The following is a 25,635-nucleotide window of genomic DNA, read 5'->3' on the forward strand; positions in this document are numbered from 1 at the left end:
CAAGGTTTGGGAAACATTTTATAATTTATATATAAAATTTCAGTAAGAAACCATGTAAAATGACAGAAATATCCACCTTACATAAGAGTCCAAAAAAAAAAAAAACCCCACACAGAATGTAAACTTTAATTATAAAACATAAGAATATGAACACAACATTGTAAAATAATCTCAGATTATTTGGCAACTTATTACATCATTGCAAGAGACAAATTTGATCTTAAGAAAAGTTTAATCTTATGAAAAACTTAGCTTGGACAGTTTGTTCTCATGGGAGTTAAACATGTTAAAAAAAGGCTCTGGCCTTAAGACCAGGTTTTATTCTGAAATACCTGTGTATAAAACAGAACATAAAATGCCAAAGCTCTAGGGATAGAAGAAGAAATGGTTTTTTCATCTTCGATAGATCTTCATTGAAAAGGACAAATACTGAAAGAATAAAGTAAGCTTGGAAATAACACAGAGTAGTTGGATTGAAGCTCAACTGGAAAACTTTCTGCTGAAGATGGCATGAATTTTCCTAAACTAGAACTATTTTTACTTCATTTAAGATGGTAATAAAGCCACGTATGTGAATGTAATTTAAAAACAAGTTACAGTTTCTTTAACATAGTCACAACTGTGAACAGAAAAACAACTGAGGCCTTTCTTTAACTAATCTACTTACTTGAATACATGCGAAATAATTCTTTACCTCCTGCCACACTATATTCAGATAAGTTCAGGGCAGAGGCCTGAAACAATTCCTACTGATGACTGCATAGCATTTAAAACCTGTTTTTATTAAAAAAAAAAAAAAAAAAAAAAGAAAAAAGAAGGGAAAAAAAGAGAATAAAATAAAAATAAACAGAATATAGTAAAGTTCACAGATAAGTCTTCTCTGTAAAATAAATAAAGTGTTCATCATTGAGTAGCATCATACATAGAGTAAAATACAACCTATTTTTACATGTTTATATACTGTACAAAGATTATCAGGAGGCATTCAGGTGCCGGTGGGTTGGAAGCTTTTGCATTAGCGATGTCTGTCACATTGGGAAATCCCAACTTCGAATGTTAAAATATACAACTACTTTGTTTTAAATTCAGATACAAAGTAAACCTATTTTTCTTTAGCTGAAATAAATGTACATATCTCCTATAAACAAGTTTGTAAAGCTGTTCAAAACATAACAAGAGAAAGCTTGCATCTGGTAAAGTACAGCACATGCGCGTCCTCTTCCTTCTCAAAAAGTGGATGCCCCGAGAGGTGCCTCTTACCCCTTTTTCAAACCACGGCAGAGAATGCTCAGTACGACCGCTTCGCTTTTTTCCCCGGTGCTTCTTCCACTTTCTGCTGCCCTCTTGTCCGGACCACTGGTGGACTGGGTTCTCTCTTGCGCTTGGCAGGAGGGGAGAGCGGGGCTTTCGATCTGTATTATAGAAGGAACCAGGCAGTCAGAGCTACAAAGGACTGAGTCTGGAGATCAAGGGGAACGCCACCCTCATCCTCCTGGTGCCCAGAAAGGGAAAGTCACTCGCCTGATGACAGTGAAGTAAGAAAACTTTGGGGAAATTCAAACAGTGGGAGATCTTTGGAGACCTCGGGACCCAACGTGGGCAGGGCCTGTCACTAGCTCTCTGGGCCTGCCTTCTCCTGAATCAATCGACTGGATTCTCGGTGGTTCATGGCTCTTTTACCCATCTCCCCAATCTCCCAATAGGGTCAAACACAATAGAACCAACCTTCATTTAATATTGAATTAAGTGAAGCACTTATTGAGCACCTACTGTATTTTAGACTTTGTGTTAACACAAAATATAAACCAAACAGTTTCTCTCATCAAGGAGCTTCCATTCACTCCAAGTCCCTCCTGAGTTTTGCTCTACAGACTACAGGCTGATTGCTGTTGACCCTTGGCTGACAAAACAAAAATGAGAAAAATCAGCACCAGGAGGAGCTCTGCTCTGTAAAAGGCAGAGCATCTCGGCAGAGCCGGACACCATCACGGCGGCTCAGCTCTGCCCTCTGGCCTGGCCACGGCGACTCTGAAGCCTCAGGTCTTGGCTGCCATCGTCCCAGCCTCCCCCGACTTCTTCTCTTCACCCAGTGCCTGCTGTGCTCCCAGAGAAACAAGATGGCGACTAAAGGCGGCTCGCCGAACCAATGGATCACTTTCCAAACCAGGATCTCTGCCTGAGGGTAAAGACTGCTTGGCTCTGTATTCCTAGCATGGGTTACCGAATGCTATCACCACAGGACACAAACTTGAGAGCTGCAGCTTCTTTGACATTCACTGAGATGCCGGGGTCCTGGGGAAGCTCAGAGAATGGCTGAGGGACTCAAGAGGCGATCCATTAATGAGTCACTGATTCACTAACAGCTATCTTCTTGGCTTTCCAGAAGCGGGTTCTGAAGGCCGGCCACACTACGACCTGTTAATAAAGCTCCTGCTGCCCTTTCTTTCGCTCCATAGCATCATGTCCCAACCAGATTTCCCACCCCATTCCAGCAGTGTCGTGTCCAGCAGCAAATGCGACCTTCCCCGTCTCCAATTTCTGTTTTCTGCAGCTGTGTGACCTGTCCTGGAATCCCCCGCCTCCTCCTGTGCTCCTGCTCCCCTCCCCTTGCCCAGGCTTCCTTACTCCTTAGTTCTTGCCCTGCCTTTCATCCTCCTGGTATCGTTAGGTTTGAGAATGAAGGAGCTGGTACAGAGAATCTTCAAGGGAGCTTCTCAACCCGTCATTGCTCCACCACAAAGCCTTTAGAATCACTGGGAGCGTGGCACTGATGCCCCCCTTTCCTCCCCCAGCACCGCTTTGCCACCTGCCTTCATAAAACCTACGTCTACACCTGGGGGTTTGCACAGGATGCTCACACAGCACCTGTCTGCAGGGGCCCCATGGATTCTCTAAGAATCCGGCCAAGCTTTTCCTGACCCTCCCAGGACTTCGTCCTCCCTGGCGCCCTGTCACATCTATCTCGTATTATTAATCTTTGCACGCGTTTGATTCTTCCAAGTGAGTCTGGCTCCCATCTGTGTCCCCTAGTCCCTGTCACAGTGCCCTGAATGAAGGGGCTGAGCAAGTTCAGCAGGGACTGAATTAAACTGAAAAATAAATGTAAAGATGGGTAGTAGTGAGGAAGCCCGGAATCTCGGAGCTACCTTGGAGACCAAGCCCCCCACCCACTGGGACCTCTGGGCTAGGGGAGGTGCACAACTGGGCTTACCAGGTGCCCTTTCACTTGCTATGATCTGCAGTAAGTTCTCAATAAGGGAAGAAGTTCCAGGTGGGCTATGGCCGAGACACTGGGAAAACCCAGTGAAGATCTACCTGCAGATTTTGAGCCGGGGCGGCCCGGGGACGTGCTAAAGCATCACCAGAGACCGGGAGGGCACCGAGGAGGCGGCAGCTTTCACAGTCACACATCTCACCTACTTCGATGGAGCGGCGGCATCAGAGTCTAACTAAGAGACTTTTAAAAGCGTGGTCCATGGGGGAATCTGTTCCACTTATCACGCAGTTATCAGAAGAGTTCTTTTATGTGCACTCCCCTCCTCAACACACCGCCCCCCTCCCAGGTGGTGACAAAAAAAGATTACTTTAAAAAATAAAGTAAAAAAAAAAAAAAAAACCACCCCAAAAAACTGATGTGAGCAGAAGTGGAAACGGCCAGGTGTTAAGAGGGAATCACAGACTGGGAGCTAAGTGAAAGGTCCTCTGGGCTGCCCTGTCTCCTTAAAAGACTATGTGGAACCTAGGCTTGGAGGCTCCACTGAGCTCCAGGGACAGGGACAAGGACAGGGACTTGCTCAATATTTCAGGAAGCAGCTCGACTCATTCCTGGAGAGCTTTTGTTAATCAGACAACAAGGACTCGGGGCAGGCAACGGGGATAAAAACACAGACATCAATCACTTCTGCCCTCAATGTTCTAGTCTGTGTAGATGTTTGCATAGTAACCTGGGAGGGTTTTTTGGAGGGAGGAAAAGATTAAGAGTTGGAGGATCTGGAAGTTTCGTGTGGAAAGAGACCTTTGGGTTCTGACAAGGTGGTGGTGACGCCTGAGTAAACACACGGACACAGGAGACGGGATGGCACAAAGGCTGGGGGGATGCAGAGGAGGATGGGCACGAGGGCCAGAGGAGGCGAGAGCCAGGTAGCCAAGGTTCCGGTCCCAGCAGCAGAGTCTGTGTTGGGTCCTGGATGTTTATTGGAGAGGGGAAAGACCCGAGGCAGTCAGGGTCACGAGGAAGAAGAGGGAGAAGGGAACGAGAGCCTGAACTAAGGAGCACAGAGCAGACAGCACTGGAGGGGGACCCGAAGAATTCGGCAAAACCAAGCTTTCCACCTTGGAGGGCTGGCTGCGCCCTCCAGATGGGGGAGGCTTGGAGAGAGAAGGGATTCTGAGCAAAGAGTCTTTGGGGACATGGCAAGTCTGAGCTGGAAAGGTCCAACAGGCAGCGGAAGCAGGACAGCGGCAGAGGAAGACTCGGCCACCAGAATGGGCTCAACATGACGCCGATCTGAGAGAAGGCCTGGGAGGGAGCCGTTGTCTGCGTCACCAGCCAAGGGGGTATGGCTGGAGGAGGCAGGCGTGAGACCCGGAGTAACCTCAGACTGCTAACATTCACTAGCTTGGGGGGCTGCGGTCAATCACCGCTGTCTGAGCCCAAGGGCTGACCAGTAAGCCCCCGGATCCAGCTCCTCGCACGGCCGGGAACACCAAGGGACAACACCTGGGACAAGTGCTTGACCAGGTCCATTCCTTTATGAAAAAGGAGACGAGAGAGATGTGTCCGACTTCTGGTAACTTGGGAGGAAAGGGATGGCGAGCTCTAAGGAGCTGGGGAGGAGCGCGCTGCTGTGAGTGGAAGTCAGCAAGGCCGCAGGGTGCTGTGCGAGGGGGAGGCTGATTGACACGTCCTTGTGCCCAGCTGTTTGCCTTCCTGAGCACCAAGTGCTACCTCCCCCTCTGTCTCCTCCCACCTTTTCTCTCTTCCTTCCTGTCTCCCCCCTGTCTCTTCTGTCCCTCCCTCCCTCTCTGTCTTTTTCTCTATTTCTCTCTCTCTCTCTCTATATATATATATACATATCTCCACCTCCCCCCTTTCTGTCTCTCTTTCTTCCTCTGTATCTCCCTTGTCTCTTTCTCCCTGTGTCTCCCTCTCCTCTGCTGTCTCTCTTTTTTCTTCTCTCCCACAGTCTCTCCTTCTATCCTACGCTCCAAAGTTGGAGGCACCAGCGTGTCCCCTAATGGCCTCTGCGCTCCGTGACCACATTTCATCCTCCGTAGCCTCTCCCAGTGTGCTCTGGGATGGGTCCCCAATCTCCTGGATGCCTCTCCCACAGCCGGGGGCATCGGTCACGAGCACGTCCCTGTCCCCCTCCCCCTCTCCCCCCGCCTCCTCGGGAGCCTGTGTTGCCACCCGTGTCGCTGAGGCTCTCCAGTAACACTGAGGAAGCTGTTCGAGAGCCGGCCAGCTGAGCCCTTCTTTGGGGGGTGGGCAACAAACAGGGTCTCCTCAAATCCCTTTCCCTTTTCTACCGCCATGCCAAAAAAGCAGCTGACGAAAGTACTTTTTAGGACAGTAACTTAAATAAAGGAGACAGTGTAGGAGAAGAAACTTTCTTAGGGACTTAAAGTGAGTTAAATGCAAGCAAGGACTTACCTTCCCAATGGGGGAGACTTGCTAACTTTTTCCCTGGTGGCCTTCTCCTTTGCTACTTTTTGGCGATGTCTAGGAGAAAACGTTTCCGGGCTGCCGAGTTTGGAAGTGGCCCGGGTAGCTGGCTTGCTCGGCTGCTTTCTGAAACAGATTAAAAACAACAACTGTGCTGTGGGTGTGTGGGATGAATTCGATCTGACATTTGGAGCCACTTGTGGGTGCTTTTAAGAAAGGTTGACTGATGAACCAAGAGCACCAGAGATAAAAACAGCAAAGCTCTGGAAGCCCAAGAGAGGCTCGGGAACTTTGGATACTTTCAATCCCTAACATGACTGTGGAAAAAAAGGCTCTAAGACTCTGTCAGGCAATAAAACCGTATGATATGTGTAATATGTGGGGAAAAAACGGCCTTGTAACCAGGGCTCCCAGTAAGGCAGGCTGGGCTGTTTTCAAAGAACCACCAATGAAGAAGCCAAGAACTGGAGATCTTGCTGCTTTCAGGCAATAACGACAACCCTGGATTCACATTCAGGAGATGTTTTAAGAGGGTTAATGATTTCTCTTTTTTGTTAATCTCATCTTCTTCTAAGGGTTCAATTATTAGCTCGATAAAGATGATTCTCAGATCTACAGCTCTCTTCCGAGTTCTAGACCTGCCTTCTAGACAATTTACCATTGACCGACAGGGACCTCAAATTCAACACGTGCAATTTTCTTTTTAAACCAAAACTTGTTTTTCCCCTTGACTTCCTGTTTCCATCAGTCACCCACGTTCAAAACTCAGCTACCTTGGCTTCCCATCACCTTCCCCAAACCACTCAGCTAGAAGCAATCCTTCCCTTGCCTGACCACATCTTATGAGTATCTGTCCCCTAGTACTGCATTACAATGACTCACACACACCGTATTTTCTCAGAGACTGTTGATTTCCTTTTTTTGCTGAGGCAATTGGGGTTAAGTGACTTGCCCAGGTCACACAAGTAGGAAGTGTTAAGTGTCTGAGGCCTGATTTGAATCAGGTCCTCTTGACTTCGGGGCTGGTGTTCTATCCACTGCGCCATCTAGCTGGCCCTCAGACTGTTGGCTTTCAAAGGCAGGGACTGGATTTTACCACTTCTACTCCCTTCTGTTCTTGGCACATTGACTTCAACAGAATATGTCCTTAACAAGACAATTTGCCAAACTGAGACCAACTAGAATAGAGCAGATTCTGTTCTGGATTCCATAACGCAATGGGGAAACATGGAAAGCAATGACTGATTTCTGGATGAGAAATAAACAGTACCCAAATGGAAAGAGATGGCTAAAACTTAAAGCACCCTTCACAGGTTCCAAGTCGTAGAAAGGGAAGGAACCCCGGCAGCTGTCCAAGCCTTCACTTCAGAGGCTGGACCTCCATCTCTCAATTCTAAGTAAGGGAACGGCAGTGATCAGTGAAGTGGTGGCGGCATTATGGGAAGAGAAAATGTGGGATGAATTTATGTTGGAGCAAGAGGGATTTAATTCTGACTCCCCATTTACTGCCTGCTTCCTATGTGCAAGTTCTGGGACTGGTACTGAGACAACAAAGTTTAAAAACCTCATAGAGAGCTATCACTTAAAAAAACACACTGGAGTAAAATGGGCGATGAACTAGAACTCGCTCCTAATGCAACGACATTTATCGGAACTCATAAATATGACTGGCAGTGACTCGTAGGTGATCTGAAGGTGGCCATGGAAGGGGGTGACTTATTGAAAAGGAACAAGAGAACAGGACGGAGCTGTGAGTGGCCTAAGGAGTCAAAGAGCCAACAAATCGAGGCAGGGGAAGCAGAAATCGAAGTGATGTTGTCAGTAAGATTACAGACCAAGACCAACTGAAGAAAAAGAGCAAAGGAAATAATAAGGCAAAGAAATAGATTACAAGCTGGAATGGAGCCACGATGTAATAGCAATGGGGAACTGCAATTATCTGGACATCTGCTGGAGCCCTCTCTCTGCCCAAACTAGAACTACTACAATTTTCATGACTTGGTGTAATACTAATTGTACCCTTCAAATGACAGAGGACCCGGCGAGGGGAGCTTCTATTCTGGACCTGATTTACCCAGACATGAAAGAACTGGATGCTGGATGGAGATCAGGACCCTTGGTGGGTAGTGAACATTTCACTTTAGAATTTGTGGTACAAGAGGCAAGGAAGCCAGGCAGTCAGAATTCACCCGATTTCAGAGCACTTAAGAGGAAGGTTGTGAATATGATCTTAGGGATTAAAATTCACCCCAAAAGTCAGTTCAAGAGAAAGGGAACTCTGAAGAATTGAGTTTCTAAAGACACAAAGAAAAACCAGGGAAAAAAGGGGAGTTTTCTTAGGAGATGGATATGGATACAAGAAACTCACTGTCCAACCTAGGCTTAAAAACAAAACCACCTACGTTTGGAAAATGGAAGCCAGAGTACACAACAGTGAATGAGTAAAAGATCTTATGATAAGTTTCCTCAGGAGATGTAAAGCTCAAAATGATATGGAAATGGCAAAGCAATTTAAAATGGATTTTTAAAAGTGATATCAAAGTAAGTTTGAGGGCAGGAACAGTTTCATTTTGGTCTTTGAATTCCAGTATCTAACAGTTCCTGGCATGCAATCAGCAGAGAAATGTTAACAGACTGATTAATTGAAGAAAAGATGGGACTTCTCCTTGGAATAGATAGGATAATAAAAAACAAGAGAAGGCAAAGATGCTCAATTTTAATTTTGTTTCTGTTTTGTTTGCTAAGAAGGATATAGAATAGCATACTTTTTGCAATAAAGAGAAATCACTCTTTTTATTTGCCCTGGCCAGGCCTTCCGTAGTGCTCCGTTTAGTTCTGGGCACTCAGGAGGCTGAAGAGAAGGTAACTGGGGAGACTATGGAGCCTTCAGAGAAGAACATCTAAGGGATAGCCCTTTCCTGTCTCACCTGAGGAAGACAAGAAGTGAAGGAAGAGACTGAACATATGTGAAGGGAATCAAAAGGAGGGGGGGAGTAGACTTGTTCTATGTGGACCCAGACGACATGACAAAGACAAGGGAAAAGAGGAAGATTTTAGCTTGATGTAAGAGAAACCTTTCTAGTAAGGAAAGGCACCCAAGAGGAATGAGCTACGTTAGGAAGAAGGCTCCTCCTCACTCAGGGTCCTTGCCACGGACAGGACTTTATTCAGATATGGGCTGGATGGAGAGCCGTGGAGACCCTTTTTCATTAGAAAAGTCCAAATGGTCACGTCAGCGGTCCAGGCAAAGGGCCGTGTGCATGGTGGTGGAAGGAGCTCCAAGAGATAAAGTGCTGTGGGGAGAGGGGCTGTTCACAAGATGGGAGTGAATCCAAGAACACAACAATGTTCTGCATGTGAGATGATGGCAAGTCAGGGCAGCCTGGGTGATAAGACAGAGATCCTGCCCAGGTGAAAAGGAATGCTACACAGATGCCAGGGAAGACTGAGAGGGGTCACCACACCTGAACCCAAGAACGGTGGGAGCACCAGGCAAATCCACAACTGTGGACAAATGAGCCAATACAGAATGGACGGGAAATGACCAAGAGCTGCTTTGTGTTGCGGGGGGCAGGGAAGCAAGGCTCCCAGGTTTGAAAGGGAGAGCAGGGCCTGAAAGGGGGGAATAAAGGGGAAGGTGGGGACATGGTGTGGGGGGCTCAGAGAGAACAGAGGATTAGACCAACCTCTGTACAGAGTGGAAAAAAGAGCCAATAAAAGACCAATTTTCAAAGGCTCTAAGAAGCAATATATAACTAGATAAAGTCCTGTAAAACATAATGTCAAGTATTTCCTTAGCTGTTCAAAGGTGGACGCCTCACGTGAAGGCTAGGAGGACACCCTCCAGAGGGGACGATGGGGGTCACCAGCCTCGAAGGTCCCCTTCACACCAGACTCTGTGATCTGCTTTGTAACAGATGCTTACCTCTGAGCTTCTAGTCTCGTGGCTGATCTCGTCGTGGCTCTTGAATACTTTTCATCTTCCTCCTCTTCCTCCTCTACTTCTTCCTCCTCAGACTCTGGGTCTTTTTTGTCCTCAGCTGCTTCAGACATTGATTTAGGCCGTTTTTTTTCTGGTTCGGCTGTTTCTGCTTGGACAGAATTTCAACTATTATTCTATACAATATTCCAAAAGATGCAGGCACTAAGTTTAAGAGGACAACTCAGAAAGGGACTTGGAAGCAAAAGAAGTGGTTTTCCACTTCCTTTTTGTTTTAGATTTGTAATTTGCACTTGTTTAACAATCTCTCAAACACATTTGAGATAGTTTACTTCTGCAGTTCACAGCCAGAATTCATCGAAAATTCAGTTGTACTCAGAAAAGCATCTGGTATATACCAATTCTGACATGGGATTATAGCAATTTGCACTATTTATGTAATATTAATACAAGCTGTGAACCACTGGATCTTTTCCCTCAATGAAGAAAAATACAAATAAAAGCTGGTTTTAAAATGATGAAATAATCTGTACTCAAGAACATCAAAAAGTAATTTTCAACTAGTTAAAACCAATTCTTTTGAATCATACCTGTTCCTTCTAATCCTGGGAAAGAACGCTTGGGCTTTCTTCCTCTGCGACGTACAACTGTTACTGGTTTTTCTCCTCCGTTGTCCTAAGAGCAATCAAATGAAATTTTACCAAAGTTCAGAAGGAATCCCAACTTTCGCTTAAGATATGTATTTGTAAAAAAAAATAATAATAAAATAATGGATACTTACATTGCCCAAATTCAGATTTTCATTTCCAATCTGTTTACCAGAGTCATCTTTAAGAAAAGTAAAGAAATTAGTGCATGAATGCTTTCTTATCTCAAATTGTTAAGGCAGTCAAGAAATATTCTGTAAGGACCCTGAAAGTTAGTATTACTAAAGATGAACAATCTAGATTTTTTTTTAATAATGAAGATTTAGTTCCTCTTATAAGGGAAATGTCCAATACTGAAATAAGAAACTGTAATATAGAGAAGCCCATAAAATAAAAATCATCCCAATTCTTTTGTTAATTTATCAATTTTCTATCACTTTATACATAATCTTCCCTTAAAAGAGCTTTTGTTGTTAATTTTCAGTGTAAACAATACTACAAAATATTTTTTAAATAAAGATGCTGTTTGATTTTATGGATTAAGTGAAACAAAAATTGTGTAAATGTTTTTCAGTCATAAAATCTCATACATCTGATGATCTCTCATTGTGGGCTACTTGTGATTATGTTTCTTCTGAAGAACTTCAAATTAATGATGGAAATTTAAATGTCTTTATCAAAATAGGACAAAGTAGAAATCTAGAATTACATATTTTGTTACTGATATTCAGATAAACTATGGTAAAATTATGACCTTAGAAACATAATAAGCAAAAAAGTCATAAAATGGCTAAGATTTCTTTGTAAAAAATGTTTTATCATTGCATAAAACATTATGAAATCAATGAAAAGTGGTCAAAGAAATCTAACTGATAATGTATCTTCTCTCTATAGTCATACTCAAAAAAGAAAAGCAATCTCTTCCTTTGGCTTCCAGAAAACAAACCTTATCTAAAATTATGTCATGATCAGCTGTAAAGAGCAACTGTCAATAATTTACATCTTTTGCTTATTCTGACTCCTCACATACATATTCATTAATTCATCCATTCAAAAAGCATTTTCTAAGTACCTGCCATATGCAAAATATGTGCAAGGCACAGTGGGAGACTCCTTAAGAAGTTTACAAATGAGCAGAGGAGATAAAATGGCTAGGACCAAGCAGAAGGATATAAAATGCATGCCAGTGGAGGAGGATTCCTAACTTCCTTATTCCTTCTTTCCAACACTTCCAGGTTGCACTTGGAGGATGTATCCAAAGAAAGCTTCCTGGAGAAGGTGCATTTGAATTGGGCTTTGAATAACAGGAAAGATGTCAGCAGGCAAGGGCATGGGGAGGGCAGGGAAAGCACAGGTCACCTTGTGCGCCAAGGTTCAGAACTGGAAAATGTGAGATCTGCTCGGGGTACGGAAAATGGACCAGTCTGGACAATCACAGACTAGTAAAAGGGACAAATGTGAATGAGATAAGACTGGAAAGTTAGACATATTTTTACCATGTTTAACACATATTGGATTGCATGTCATAAAGGAGAGGGGAGGACGGGAAAGGGGGAAAAATGGAACACAAGGTTTTTCAAGGGTCAACATTGAAAAAATTACTCTTGCATATGTTTTGAAAATAAAAAACTTCAATTAAAAAAAAAAAAAAAAGGACTGGAAAGTTAGGTTGGAACCAGACCAGAAACAAATCAGAATTGGCAAAAAATACCAGAAACAGCTTTGTTTTTTAAATCCCAGGCCTTTTAAAGAAGGTCTATGGTGGTTCCTTTTTTTTTTTTTTTTTTTTTGAGGGGGGGAGCAGGGGAAGTTGTTTTTTATCTTTAAATATATATTAACAACACCTTGAAGCATCAAGGAGAAATGAGCATGGACAGGCTGCAACATATTACTAAAGGACTACCCAGGGGGCCATGGGACTACAAAAGGGGAGGGGGAACATAAACTGGAAGAACTCCTTAAGCTTGAAGTAGTTGCTGAGGGACATCCTCTGTGCTCCCCTGCTATTTAAAAGACAATCTTGATCATTTTGGGAGAATCCATGGGGGAAGGGGAAGAGACAAGTATGGAAAGCAGAGATTGGGGAGCCTCCAAAAAAGCTATTTCTGACTTAGACATTGAAAAATTTAAAAATGTGACAGGGCAAAGTAGTGATCCTATTCTTCTGGAGAATGACAAGTGACAGGTGACCCATCAACAAGATGCTGTTGAGCGGACCTTAAACTTCTGTTCAAGGGAAAGGATACTCATCATACAGGGAGGGAAACCAAAAGGTGATTATTGTACTGATACTCCAATTAACTGATGACGGAGGTTAATGACTTCTCACACATCACCTTGGTGAGTGGGGATTCGAACCTGAAGCTTCAGACTAAAGTTCAGACCAGAACTTACACTGGACCATGACACATGCTTAGGGCTGAGCACTAACACCAAGGTCTCTGCTCTCCCTGCCCACAATGCACGGTTCTCCCATTCATCACCCAAGAGGAAGGCTGAAGGAAACGTACCTGGTGTTTCAGCCTTCGCTTTGTCCTTCGATGGAGATGGCTGGATCTAAAAAAAAGGGGAAACCCTCTAAATTAGTGAATTCTGACAAAGTCTCAGGAAGACTAGAAAACAAAAGATTGGATGATGTTATCATGAATATTCCTAAAGGTCAATTTGGGTTAGCAGTTTCACAAAGCATTTCACTCATAATGGAGGAACGCTTTCTCTCATGGGTCACACAGACCACACGAACACAGACAGTCAGGCTCGGCATGGGAAAGCACAACTGCCAGAATTTGTAGAAAAAACCTAGGGACACAACACCACGAGCTAAGAGGGATCACCCTGACACATGCACATGAATCCCGGCCCGAGCAGAGACGAGGCCCCGAGAAGGCTCATCCGCTATCCAGGGGAGCAAATGAAGTCTGAACAAAAAAGGCCTTGGCCTTTAGTTTCCATTAAGAAGCAGCCATGAGATGCCCATCAATTGGAGAATGGCTGGGTAAATTGTGGTATATGAATGTTATGGAATATTATTGCTCTGTAAGGAATGACCAGCAGGAGGAATACAGAGAGGCTTGGAGAGACCTACATGAACTGATGCTAAGTGAGATGAGCAGAACCAGGAGATCATTATACACTTCGACAACGATATTGTATGAGGATGTATTCTGATGGAAGTGGATTTCTATGACAAAGAGACCTGAGTTTCAATGGATAAATGATGGACCAAAACAGCTACACCCAAAGAAGGAATACTGGGAAACGAATGTGAACTATTTGCATTTTTGATTTTCTTCCCGAGTTATTTTTACCTTCTGAATCCAATTCTCCCTGTGCAACAGGAGAACTGTTTGGTTCTGCAAATATGTATTATATCTAGGATATACTGCAACATTTAACATATATAGGACTGCTTGCCATCTTGGGGGGGGGGGGGTGTGGAGGAAGGGAGGGGAAAAAAATCGAAACATAAGCAGTGCAAGGGATAATGTTGTAAAAAATTACCCTGGCATGGATTCTGTCAATACAAAGTTATTATTAAATAAAATAAAATTTAAAAAAAAAAAAAAGAAGCAGCCATAATTGCCATATGCAGGGTGTTGTTTGTATTGTAATACATTGACTTGAAGGGATGAGAGAGAATGTTAAGTATTGGAAGAAAAGTTTTGGGGATTTTGTCTGTTTTTGTTTTTTACAAGAGGGAGTTTGATAAGGAAGAAACACTTACAGCATCAGCATCAGTCTTGGAGACCTCTTCTAAAAAAAAAAAAGGGGAGAAAGTTAATTTAGAAATTTATGTCTGATTAAAAAATATAACAAGTAATTTAACCTTTTTTTTTTTAATCAGAACTTACTAATTTTTACTGTTGCTTCTATAGGATATTTCCGAGGTCTTCCTCTTTTCCTTTTAACTATCACAGGAAGGTCTTCCTAAGGGACGAACACAAAAAGTCTGTGGTAAATACTCTCAAAGTGATTTTTCCCCCCCATCTCCTGCTTCTAGCTATTTAAAAAAGGATCAGAAGGGCTGAGAGAAGAGAGTAAAAATTTACCACAGGCTGGCACGAGCAATGTATATCTAACAAAGGGCCGGGGCTAGCTTCCCCTACTGTCTTCTCTAGCTGGTGGCTCAGTGGAAGGTACAAGGCCTGGCCTAGAAGGGCACTAGGCACGATGGAAGCGGAGATGGAGGAGGGAATTCAAACCTCCCATCATAGTGATTTATTCAGCTTGAACCAGGCAGACCTGGAAACCCCATGCCCACAGCACCCAGAGATAACAAGAAATCCCAACACTTAGCTGCACAGTTTTTACTAATGTGTATAAAAGCCAAAAAATGGTAGAAAAAACATGAAAAATGGGCACTACTCCAAGACCTTTACTTTCAACTCCATCAGCATTGGTTAAGCATCTTCCAAGGGCAAGGTCTTAGAAATACCAACTTTTGGGAGTCTTGTGGGCAGCATTAAACGTTTCCCTGTGTTCTATCACTGGGCTAAGAAACACTTTTTAAAATGACATTTTTTCAATCTCAAACATGCTCTCTACCCTCAGATCCTTTGTCTTTCCCTTCCTTCCAAATTTGGAAAAACCACTGTTAATCAGGTATATTTAAGCCCTAATTTAGGACAGAGTGCTGGGCCTGGCATTAGAAAGACTACTCTTCCCGAGTTCAAATCTGAATTTAAGACACTTACTAGTTGTGTGATCCTAAGTCACTTAATCTCATTTGCCTCAGTTTCCTAAACTGTAAAATGAGAAGGAAAAGGCCGACCACTTCAGTATTGTTACCAAGAAAAGCCTAAAGAGGATCACAAAGAATCAGACATGACCGAAAAATGACTAAACAACACTAAAGCCCTAATTTCAGTTTTCTAGGCAGTCGTGGTACAAATAGTCTACCACACTCCTTCCTCCTTGAGTATGAGATCAAATAGTACTGGGCTACAGAATTAAGAACTTCAAGCAGAGATGCAAGCCTTTACCATTATAGATTCCGATTTGGTGTATGAAATGGAATCTTATTACACTAGAAAATAAACATTAAAGGGACTTAGCTATCAATTGTAACCTTGATCTTAAAACCTTTTTGATTTTAGCAAGATGTGATTTTAATAATGATAAAAGATCTTTAAAACCTGACAATGATAATGCAATTTACATTTGTAAGATGTTTAATAGTATGCAAAGTGTTTTAATAATTTTTCCATATGTTTCTCTTTTACCATTATAGATTCTGATTTGGTATGGGATAAAGAACTCTATGAAATGGAACCTTATTACACTAGAAAATAAATATTAAAGGGACTTACCATCTACAATTGTATCTTTGATCTCAAAACCTCATTAGTTTTAGCAATTTGTGATATTAATAATGACAAAATAAGATCTTTGAAACTCAACAATAATGCAATTTACATTTGTAGCTATTCCGTATGTTCCTCAAAAGAATCCTGAGAGATGGGAAGTCTAAATATCATTACTAAGGAAAACTAAGGCAAAAAAACTAAGTGCCCTGTTCAAGACCACACGGTTACCAAAAGCAAAGCAAGGACATTAACTTCGGTTTTCAAACGCAAGTTACCTCCTTTTCTACGACATCATGTCATGTCTCTTCTTGACAGAAAACTTTTGGGGAGGAAGGCTATTTCTACACGAGCCATAGTTACAGTGTCCTATCTCCTTTAAACTTCCTTTCATGAAGAATTCAGCACAGGAGTTACTTACAAACAGGGGATGCTCAAAATCAAGGTGCTGCTTGACTAATTATTTTTGAGTTCACATTTCTCTTCAAAGTATCTTGAATCTGAGCTATGATATTTGAACATGATTCTTTTGTATTTATATTCTGACATACTTTCCAAGAGAAAGAAATCATTAAAAAAAAAAAAAAAACCTGACTAAAAATGCGAATGTTTCTTAACACATACCAGTCTACTTGCCTCCGGAGATTTTACATTGCTCTCTGCATTTTCTGCCTTTTTGTCATTAGCTTCTTTGCTGCTATTGCCATGTTCACCTGTAGAAAAAACACAGCTCAGAAGAATGAGGGAAGCCCACAAAGGCCTTAGGGGTTTCACTGACTGAGCGAGTGTTCATGCCGGCTTCTCCAGCTCCGGACAGTGAGGCTGGTGGTCAAGATTACAAGCAAAGTAGCCAACTCACATAACTATTGAGAAAAGGCAACTCGAATGAGCATGACCAGGATTAGGCAACTCACTTTCTACAGATAAAAACCCCAATTAGAAAGCAGTATTTACAAAATGCAGACAGCCAAAAAAAAAAAAAAAAAAAAAGGTTTTTCCTGTACTTTTTAAGAAAAAAGGTGAGCAACACAGCTAGGTGAAGATGTATATTTGTTATGTAAGAAACACAACTGGCAAATCTTCACAAGTTGCTCTGGGTATTGTTACACCTGGCCTCTTACTACCTTAGCCTCTTCCAAAATGGTTTGGGCTAATTCTGTGTATGTAATGGAGAAACATACTGGGACTCACCCTGTTCTGCCAAGGGCCTTGGAGCAGTAGTGCTTTTAATACTTTCTTGGCATGTTTCTTCTGCACCTTCAGAACTCTCTTCCTACTCAGAATGTGAAAAAATAGTCAGTAAATCACTTCTTTTTTGCCTTTTTCACCTAAAGCATTTCCACATTAGTCATTTTGTATAAGACAAAGAACAAAAAACACAAATGAAAGAGTGAAAAAAAGCACACTTCAGTCTGTATTCAATCAGTATCAGTTCTTTGTCTGGAGGCAGAGAGTGTGCTGCATCATTAGTCCTTTAGGATCTTCTGGGATCATTCACAGTCCTGCACTGATCAATACTGCTATTACTGTACACATCATTCTCCTACATTCTGTTTACTTCTCTATATATCAGTTCTTGTAAATCTTTCCAGGTTTTTCTCAAATTACCCTGTTTGTTGTTTCTTCTAACACAATAATATTTCATTATAATCATATATCGCAGCTTGTTTAACCACCACCAACTGATGGGCTTTAGGTTTTAGGTTTCCAATTCTCAGCCACCACAAATAAGCTGCTGTGAATAATGAACCACTTCTTTTCCAAACCCATTTTTACATCTACTTCATTCTGGTAAATTATAAAATATAGGCATGTAATTCCTCCTGATACAGTTTTCAACAATGTTAACACACTATTATAACAATATTATAACAATATTCATTCAGAAAGCTGTAGAATCTCAACTCCAAAGTAGAACACTTAGCTAATTCTGCCCTAATTCTAGGTTTTCAGAACCAATTAACTTAGGTGAATTGTAGAACATAAAAGTCTTTTTATTCCTTCACTTTTGGAGACTGCTATATGTAAAGCCAAGTTAAAATCTTCAGAACATAAAAGACCATATAAAACTTGTAGGCTGCACTGTTCAGGACAAACAGCCTTCTGCCATTTAAATTTGCCTTTACTTCCATATACTAGGGAAATGAAACTGATCCTAATTAGTCCAATATCAAAAATGAAATCCATTCCTAAACATGTGCTTGGTGAGGAGGAAAGAGAAAATTTATGAGAATTTATCACGTATTTATCCTTTCAACCATTTGATAATTTAAATGCACTGAACTTTTAAATAACTTTATCAGTCACTTAAAATGTCTTAACATTTTCATTTATTTATATAGATGGGTCATTCATCAGTTAAATGACAAAGTAAACAGAAAGGCAAACACACTCTTCAGAAATGGAAACTGAGGGAACAGGTAAAGGTAAACCTTCCTGAGAAGGACAAAAGAGAGGAGGGAAATGAGGTCTCCTGAGTACTGTTCTGGAAAGTTACACAGACAGCTCCAATAAGGCACCACTGCTCCACATCTTCGGGGCAGAATCGGATTATTTGTGCCTGTCCTACGGCGCAATGGGAAGCAGCTCAGCCTGGTAGTGTCCTTTCATGCTTCATTGAACTCACTCTTCTCTCCCCCCACTCCACCTTTAAAAGTTCTCTTTTTTTCTAGCAGTCACTTTTAGAAAGTACAAAGTTTTACAGTATTTCAATGTCTTATGAAAATGATAATACCATTGAATGGAAATGGCTGTCTGTTTTAAAATATAGCCAACTGTATGTTCAGTTTCACCTTCCTAATTCTATCTGCAGCCTGAAATGGAGATAATAGCTCTAGCAACTTCCTCATAGAGTTGTTTTAAGAAATTTCTCTATATTTAGCAGCTATGTTTTTTAATGTACAAGTAGTCATTAGACTTGAATTCACAGAGATGTAATCAGTTTACTAGAGAGAGACAGACAGACAAACAGCAAGAGACAGAGAAAGCACACATGGTTAAAGTACCTTTATAACTTGTGGTTTTGTTTCAGAACACTGATTCCGGGCCACTTCTTTGCTTGAGCCCAGGCGGTCATCTGTAATTCAGTTTAAATACAATCAGAGAAAGATAAACTTTAGGAGATTAATTAGATAAAACAAAAACAAAAAATTATCCCCAAATTTTTATACAGGCCTAAATAGTGTTTGATATCTTGTAAAGAAAGACTTAAAATATTTCTAAGCTTTGAATTATAGGGAAATCAAAGGTGAGGAATACCCCTAAAATCAAATTAGAATTAGAGAACTGAATATTAGGCATTTGACTTCAGTAAAGCAAACCACACCTGGGCTACTGAAAGGAGTTTGTAAAACCATAATGAACATTTTAGGGATAATTCCTAGTATGTGGGCATTAACTTCCAACTTTCTGCAAGTACCAGTCTCATTTCTCTTGTGACTGTCTCAGAATACATATGTAAAGAAATGGTGACTTTCACCATAAAACAAAAAAAGTGATTAAATGCCTACTTTATTTCCATGTTAAAATCTAAAAATGCTCTGGCTAATACATGTGTGGATAGCTTCTTTTCTTTTTTGGACATGACTGAAAAACAGCCAATTTTCACAGGCAAGTTAGGAAAATATGGTTCTGATTATACTACTCATGAGTGAATTATTTAAAATCAAAGGCTTGAGATCAGTGTGAGAAGCCTGTATCAAAGGGATCAGTACTGAGGTCCATTCAGTATCCTTCTTAACAGGTATGTTTAGTATGTGGATTATGCTGAATTAGGGTGTTATTAATTGTTAATATTCCTGAATGAAATAAAATTCAATGGGGACAAGTGAGAAGTAATCTGGTTACAGATGAAAAAAACCACCACCACCACCAACCCAGTATATAGAACAGAGGGCTGTATGATTTATTAGAACAGCAACAAAAAAAAGACAATAGCAACCAAGTGTTATGAATCCCCGGGGTAATTTAATCTTTACTGCTTAAGTTGTCATCAAGGAATTTTTAATTTGGACCTTGGATCACCATTGAAAACTGGGTTTTCCCAAAAAGGGAGGCGTAGGTATTCTCAGGAGTGTGGACAAGGTATGTCACTGAGTCAGTCACATCTCTGGGCTAATTCTCTCACTTGTAAGATAAGAGAGTCAGATTAGGGAATCTTCAGGTTTTTCTCAGCTCTATAATTCTGAATGTAGAGTGAGGTACTCAGAAGACCAAGACCTTGGTATCATAAATGACAAGTTAAATAAGAGCCACTAATTGCAGGATAGTCTGGGGGGAAAGAGTTGGGAGTCATTCTCCTTCCCAACAAGAAAAGCACTTAATAAATAGTTAGTAACTGGCTAGAATTCAGATATTAACTGGGATGTATGTTTTTTTAAGCTGTGCCAGAACGGAAGAGAAATTACGGAGGCAAATAAATCTAAGTGGTATCTTTCCTCCTTCCTTTGTCCATAAAAAATCATTTGGTTATGAGTCAAAGGGTTGGAAGGAACTCAGAAGCTCTTGAACCCAAACAAGAATTTCTTCCATAGATATCTCTTGTCATCCAGAATTTCCCTGAAAAATTCTAAAGAGAAGGTATTTTACCTCAAGCTCGTCCTTTCCACTTATAGACACCTCTCATTATTGTTTTTCCTAAAAGAAAAGTTGGACCTGCTACTATGTACCTACTGACTAATGTGGGGCCAGATGGAAAGGTGTAAATCCCTTCTCTACAGGTTAACCCTTAAAGTGCTCCAAGATGGCTTTGGTGTCTTTTCCCAAGGCCATATTTCACAAACAGGTCAGTGTGTCCTTGAAGGTGTTCCCCCCCCCCCCCCCCCCCAAATCACCCTGCTTCAAATCTCTTGATCTCTGGATTCTCCCTAATTTGTCAATGCCACACTTGAGGTGGTGGCCAGAACTGAACACAAAATTCCAGAGAAAGTCTCAGAGGGACGAGTGCAGCGGGAACCATCACCAGCCGTGTTTCCAATCTTAAAAGAAAACTGAGACGTAACTAGGGAATATGAAAAGTTGAAGAGCACTTAATTTGACCAGAAATCTTCTTGGGGGCAGGTGGGATTCTGCGTGTGACCTCAAAGTTAATTATCGGCAAGAGATTAAATCGTGATACGAAGGATCGAAATGCTGGAGTTCTTGTACTGAAGATTATTTGGACAGCATAGACGAATGGAAATGGCGGGCTACCTTTCTAGCAACTTCAAGTTCGTTTTCCTCCTTGAGTCATTCTAGCCCTTAAGATTGCCCATAAAGCCAGAGTACTCCCCCGCTCCCTAGGGTGATGGTATGGCTTTTTGGGGATGTTGGGAGTTGCTTCTCTAGCAATCTGACTTATTTCCCTTCTGAGAGAAGTCCAAAGCTCTAGGATATTGTCACAAGGCCGGAGGCCTGCTGAGGCTCCTCTGGGGAAGGTGGAATTCACTACAAAACGACTTGTGGATCACTGTCATTTCTCTGTGATGCTTTATGCTTTTTGGTGTGGTGAACTGAGGGGTCCTATACCTCTCAGCTGCATTTGAGAGTGGGTGCTCTTTTTCACACCTATGAAATCCAGGGCAACTATCATCCAAATTTTGCAGAGGAAACGCAGGGGTGGGAGACAGGACAAAACAAGCCAAAGACATGATTTTGGCAAAGTCTTCATGACTGAACCCATTCCACAGAAGCCCGGAGTTTGGGATTCTGGTCAATAGATTACATAAACATACAAAACATTCAATTACCTAGTTCATCTTCTGAATAGGAAGAACGTTTTTTCCTTTTTCTTCTAGATATATTATTTCCATCTTCTTGGCAAGGAATTTGTACCTGAAATAAAAAGGAACATGACAAATGGGGTCAGAGGATTTGGACTTTGAATCACTGGAGTGATACAGCTACATTATTAATAACATCTGGATTCTAACATGAGCTGAAAAAACTTCTAAAACTATATCAAGTTCATTTGAATATGTCTTTCATGTGGCATTTTGAAAAGTATCGAGACTTTTCCCACTTCTGAATCTAAATATACCTAAAACACCCCCATCTGGGTTAAGTCAAAATGCCTAAACTATATGCACATAAACTACATAGTGTACGGTAGGCATAATCACTATTCACATTTATGTAATACTTTAACTCCTCGGGAAGGAAATGCAAATGTTATCTTACTGTATAATATGAGAAAGCTGAGGCTAAGTGATTGAGTATCTCATTTACAGTCCCATAAATAGGGAGCAAGTTTTCAAATAATCCCTAAACTGCCATCATGTTCAAAAATTCATTTTGCAAAGATGTCACAATGTGGAGGAATGTGCACTAGACCGTGATGTCAGTGATGAAACTTTGGACAAACTGCTTCTTCAAACCAGATCTGCTTCTCTCTCTCTCAATCGGGACATTGTATTAGATGACTAAGCTTTCTTTCAGCTCTAAAGTTCTGACATATTTAAATTATGTCAAGAAATTGGAACTTGTCATCCATATTTTTAAAGCTTCAGTTTCACAAAATAACCTACCTCTTCTTGAACTTTCACTTCGACGGTCTGACTTTGTATGGCTTCTAAGACGTCTTTTTCATCGGCAGGTCTATCTACTGATAATTAAATATAAAAGTTATTAGTCATTCATTCTAATGATCATTATGAGGCTTAAGAGACTAAATTCAGAACTGCAAATGGAAATAAACTCTCCTCAACTCTTGGATTCTCTTGGCTTATGTCCTCTAAAACTTCAGTAGTTTTGTATGAACTTATCATGTAGTAATTCATTCTGCAGTTATTTCTATCGGTGTCATAACGGAACCCTCCTACTAGAATACACTGAGCAAACACCTCCACTTTGCACCTCTTCCACAAGTGAGCATAAACTCAATCGTTATCTGTTGTTCAGAACTGTTCTGCTGGTGGCCTCCACAGGCTGCACCTAATGATAAAGAGTTTTTTATCTGAATTTCAAAGGTGCACAGCAAACTGATGCACAGATCATAAAGCTGCGAGAATAGCCAGAGCGGGAACCAAAGGCCCCCACCCTGCTCCTGGCCAAGGCGGTGCTGGCGCAGAAGCACAAAGGCTGATGGCGGCCCAGGCTCGCCACCTTCGGGACTGCTGTGAAGAAGATTCCATTTTCCTCTCGCTACGAGGGGAAGCTTTGCTGCTGCTCTTCTTGCTCCCTTTGCTTCCATGGGCTTGTAGCCCAGCCAAGGGAGGTGGCTCGGTTCTAGATTCCAAGGAGCCTCACTGAACTGTGTCCTAATGGAAGCAAGGACTTTGTCTCCATCAGTCTAAATCCTCTGCATACAGGAGTTTTGTGATAAATATTTGCTACATGGAGAAACTATTTAAGGCATAAACTTTATGGCAGAAAATAAACCAAAAAGCTGTTAACCTGGAGAAAACAAGGTTCAGTTTTAATTCACTACTATATGGAAATTTATTTACCTTTTATTTCATTAGTGCTTTCTGAAATCTTTGTTTTCCTTTCCTTGCAAGTGTGAATATCTTCATTTGTTTCCAAGTCTGAGTTTTTTATCTAGAATGAAAAAGATCAAGTCTTTTAACACAAATCATTCTCCTGAAAAGGTTAAAATGGAAAACAATTCTAAATAACTGTATCAATTATAAATGGAAGAGAATATAATGCGCTTTTTAAAAATCTCATATGGCATCTCAAAGAACTCTGAGCACACACACTTCCTTGTTAAGAGACTCATGGAGACAGGTTTTTGCTCAAAGAATTTCTCTTTACAGGTTAAGCAGAAACCCTATAGCATGAGAAATTTTTTGTTTGAGATACTGTGATTCAGCTGAAAGTACTGATTTTTAAATTTTAAAAACTGGGTCCTCATATATTTTAAAGCATACCATGAAGAATTTGGTTCCATGTCATTTTCTTTAATAGCTTTTCAAAACTACAAGTCTGAAAAAACTACAATCATAGTGGATTATGCTAATAGTTTTCCTAATATTGAACCAGCCCTGCATTCTAAAATCCAAAAGAACAATGCTACAAATTAAGAATCATGAGTTTATCTTACAAATATTTAGGCCAACATGATAAAGATTCTAAACCTAATTCTCAGCTTCATTAAATAGATACACATTTTAATAATATGACACTTTAGGAAAACTTTAAAACAATTGTCAGTTGGATGTCTACCTTTATTCTCAAGAGATATAAATCTTTGGGATATTTCTATCAATAATACCAAATATAAATAAAATTCCCAAAAAGCAGATCCATTAATTAAAAGACTTACATTTGTTGACTTAATCTCCAATGCTGTAATTTCCTGTGGTTCAACTGTTTAAAAACAGAATTAAAACATTTTAAGGAAATTCAACAGTGTAGCACAAATTGTAAAGTCTCCTGTCCTTCAATCAATCAATTAGCAATTGCTCTGCGCCAGACATTGTGGATATAAAAGATAAAAAGTAAATAATCCTTCTCCTCAGAGCTTTTATGTTCCATAGGGGAAACAACAGACACATAAGCATATATAAATGGTAATGGGAGGGAGAGGTACAGACAGCTGAGGGTATCAGGAAAACATTTTTAAATAACGTAAACATACATGACATTAACTCTACATTTTTAATATGATCATGGTTTGTTATCCTAAAAAAAGCGTCTTAAACTGTGCATTGCAGTCTTCTATAGGGTTGCAAAATTATGATTTATTATCAGCAAATGTGTGATTTGTGGGACCTATTCTACGTACTTATGTATATACCAGGGGTTGCATAAAAAAAGGGTCACAAGTGGGAAAAGTTTAAGACCTGGAGGAACTTAAAGTGAAATTGCTGATCAGAAACATGGTGGGGGTGGGAAGAGTGGGAGGAGGGAAGAGAAGTCAAAACATAAAATACCTCAAAAATAAGTATATCATTTAACAGACTCAAAGAGTTAAGGTGGAATCTCAGAAGTCATTCTAGGTCATCTCATTTATTTTATTATTATTATTAGTAGTAGTATTTTGGCCATCACATTTATAAAGAAACAATTTTATAGATCAGTAGGGAGAGGGATAGAATCAGGGATTTCACTCGAACTTCAATGGGAGGAAACTCTCTACCAATATCAAACTCCAGCAAGGAAGTAAGACTCTACCAGAGTAGCTCTGGTTTTCCTGAAACATATGGTCTTAGACATTTGCCCAGAGCAATGCTGTCAAACTCAAGTAGAAATAGGGCCACTAAACCACAAATGTCCATCCCTGTGGCTGCACCGACTTAGAAAAGCACAGAGGAACATTATTTATGTTCTATCAATTTTTATTTATTTGTTAAACATTTCCTGATTACATTTTCAGCCGGTTCCAGCTACATTCTGTGGAGCAGCAACCTGTTTTGCTCTCTTTGGCCCAGAGCACTGAAAGGTCCTATGTCGGAGATGGGACCTGAATCAGGTCTTGCTGGCCTCAAGGATGGCTTTCTACTCACAAAGCCAGAAACTAACACTTCTTTGTTATAAAAATCAACTGAGAAGGAGGCCCTAGACTCAAAAAAGCAAGGACCTATTTGATTTTCTTTGGAACATGGACTACCAGAGCTGCTGTTCAGGCTCAACAATGACAGAAATTACATTTTTCTCTTCAACAACTTCCTATTACGTAAGCAGAGCTTTCATTCTGATTCTGAATGAAACATTTTAGAAATCTATCACTGAGACTTAATCAAAGGGATTATTAATTACGTATTCTGAAAGCTCTGAACCAACATCTGAAAATGTCAGATTCTGGATAAATGAGAAACCTCAAGGGTTTCTGAAATGCTTCAGAAAGTAGTTTCACAGTTTGGAGGGTTGGGGGGAAGGGGAAGCATTGTTGCTTTTTTCAAGATCATCACATCTGAGATGATTTCCTGTATAAAGCTTAATGAACCTATTTGTTATATTATAAGAAATGAGTAGAAAACGTTGTTTATCCCCAGTGTCACATACTCCCTTCTCAAGCGCTGATAGGCTCTATTAACTTTCTGAAAATCACTGTATCCGGGATCACTGAGGGAGTCCCCCAAATATAACAGCTTCTACCTCTATGATCTCTTCTAGGGTTATTTCACTGTGCCCTGTTTTCTGAATGACTCATTCTCTTAG

General features: G+C 40.9%; 1 protein-coding gene across 5 annotated transcripts in view; it reads right to left on the reverse strand.

Moving 5' to 3' along the window:
- Positions 1-112: 112 nt before the first annotated feature.
- The window catches only part of BOD1L1 (biorientation of chromosomes in cell division 1 like 1), a 59,695-nt gene continuing 34,172 nt past the window's right edge, over positions 113-25,635 (reverse strand). For 3 of the 5 annotated variants that reach the window (XM_051966542.1, XM_051966540.1, XM_051966538.1), the window contains 15 exons: positions 23,798-23,841; positions 22,980-23,070; positions 22,059-22,135; positions 21,282-21,366; positions 18,561-18,631; positions 16,747-16,828; positions 16,180-16,268; positions 14,104-14,179; positions 13,977-14,005; positions 12,763-12,808; positions 10,387-10,433; positions 10,196-10,280; positions 9,591-9,756; positions 5,654-5,791; positions 113-1,412 (listed from right to left, as the gene is read on the reverse strand). In XM_051966542.1, the coding sequence (XP_051822502.1) occupies positions 1,289-1,412; positions 5,654-5,791; positions 9,591-9,756; positions 10,196-10,280; positions 10,387-10,433; positions 12,763-12,808; positions 13,977-14,005; positions 14,104-14,179; positions 16,180-16,268; positions 16,747-16,828; positions 18,561-18,631; positions 21,282-21,366; positions 22,059-22,135; positions 22,980-23,070; positions 23,798-23,841 (1,250 nt within the window). In that variant the 3' untranslated portion in view covers positions 113-1,288. Of the gene's footprint in view, positions 1,413-5,653; positions 5,792-9,590; positions 9,757-10,195; positions 10,281-10,386; positions 10,434-12,762; positions 12,809-13,976; positions 14,006-14,103; positions 14,180-16,179; positions 16,269-16,746; positions 16,829-18,560; positions 18,632-21,281; positions 21,367-22,058; positions 22,136-22,979; positions 23,071-23,797; positions 23,842-25,635 lie in introns of those variants that run through there. The other 2 variants (XM_051966539.1, XR_007948417.1) reach the window with 2 other exon arrangements.

This window comes from Antechinus flavipes, chromosome 6, assembly GCF_016432865.1.
Source record: "Antechinus flavipes isolate AdamAnt ecotype Samford, QLD, Australia chromosome 6, AdamAnt_v2, whole genome shotgun sequence".
NCBI classification, from domain to species: Eukaryota; Metazoa; Chordata; class Mammalia; order Dasyuromorphia; family Dasyuridae; genus Antechinus; species Antechinus flavipes.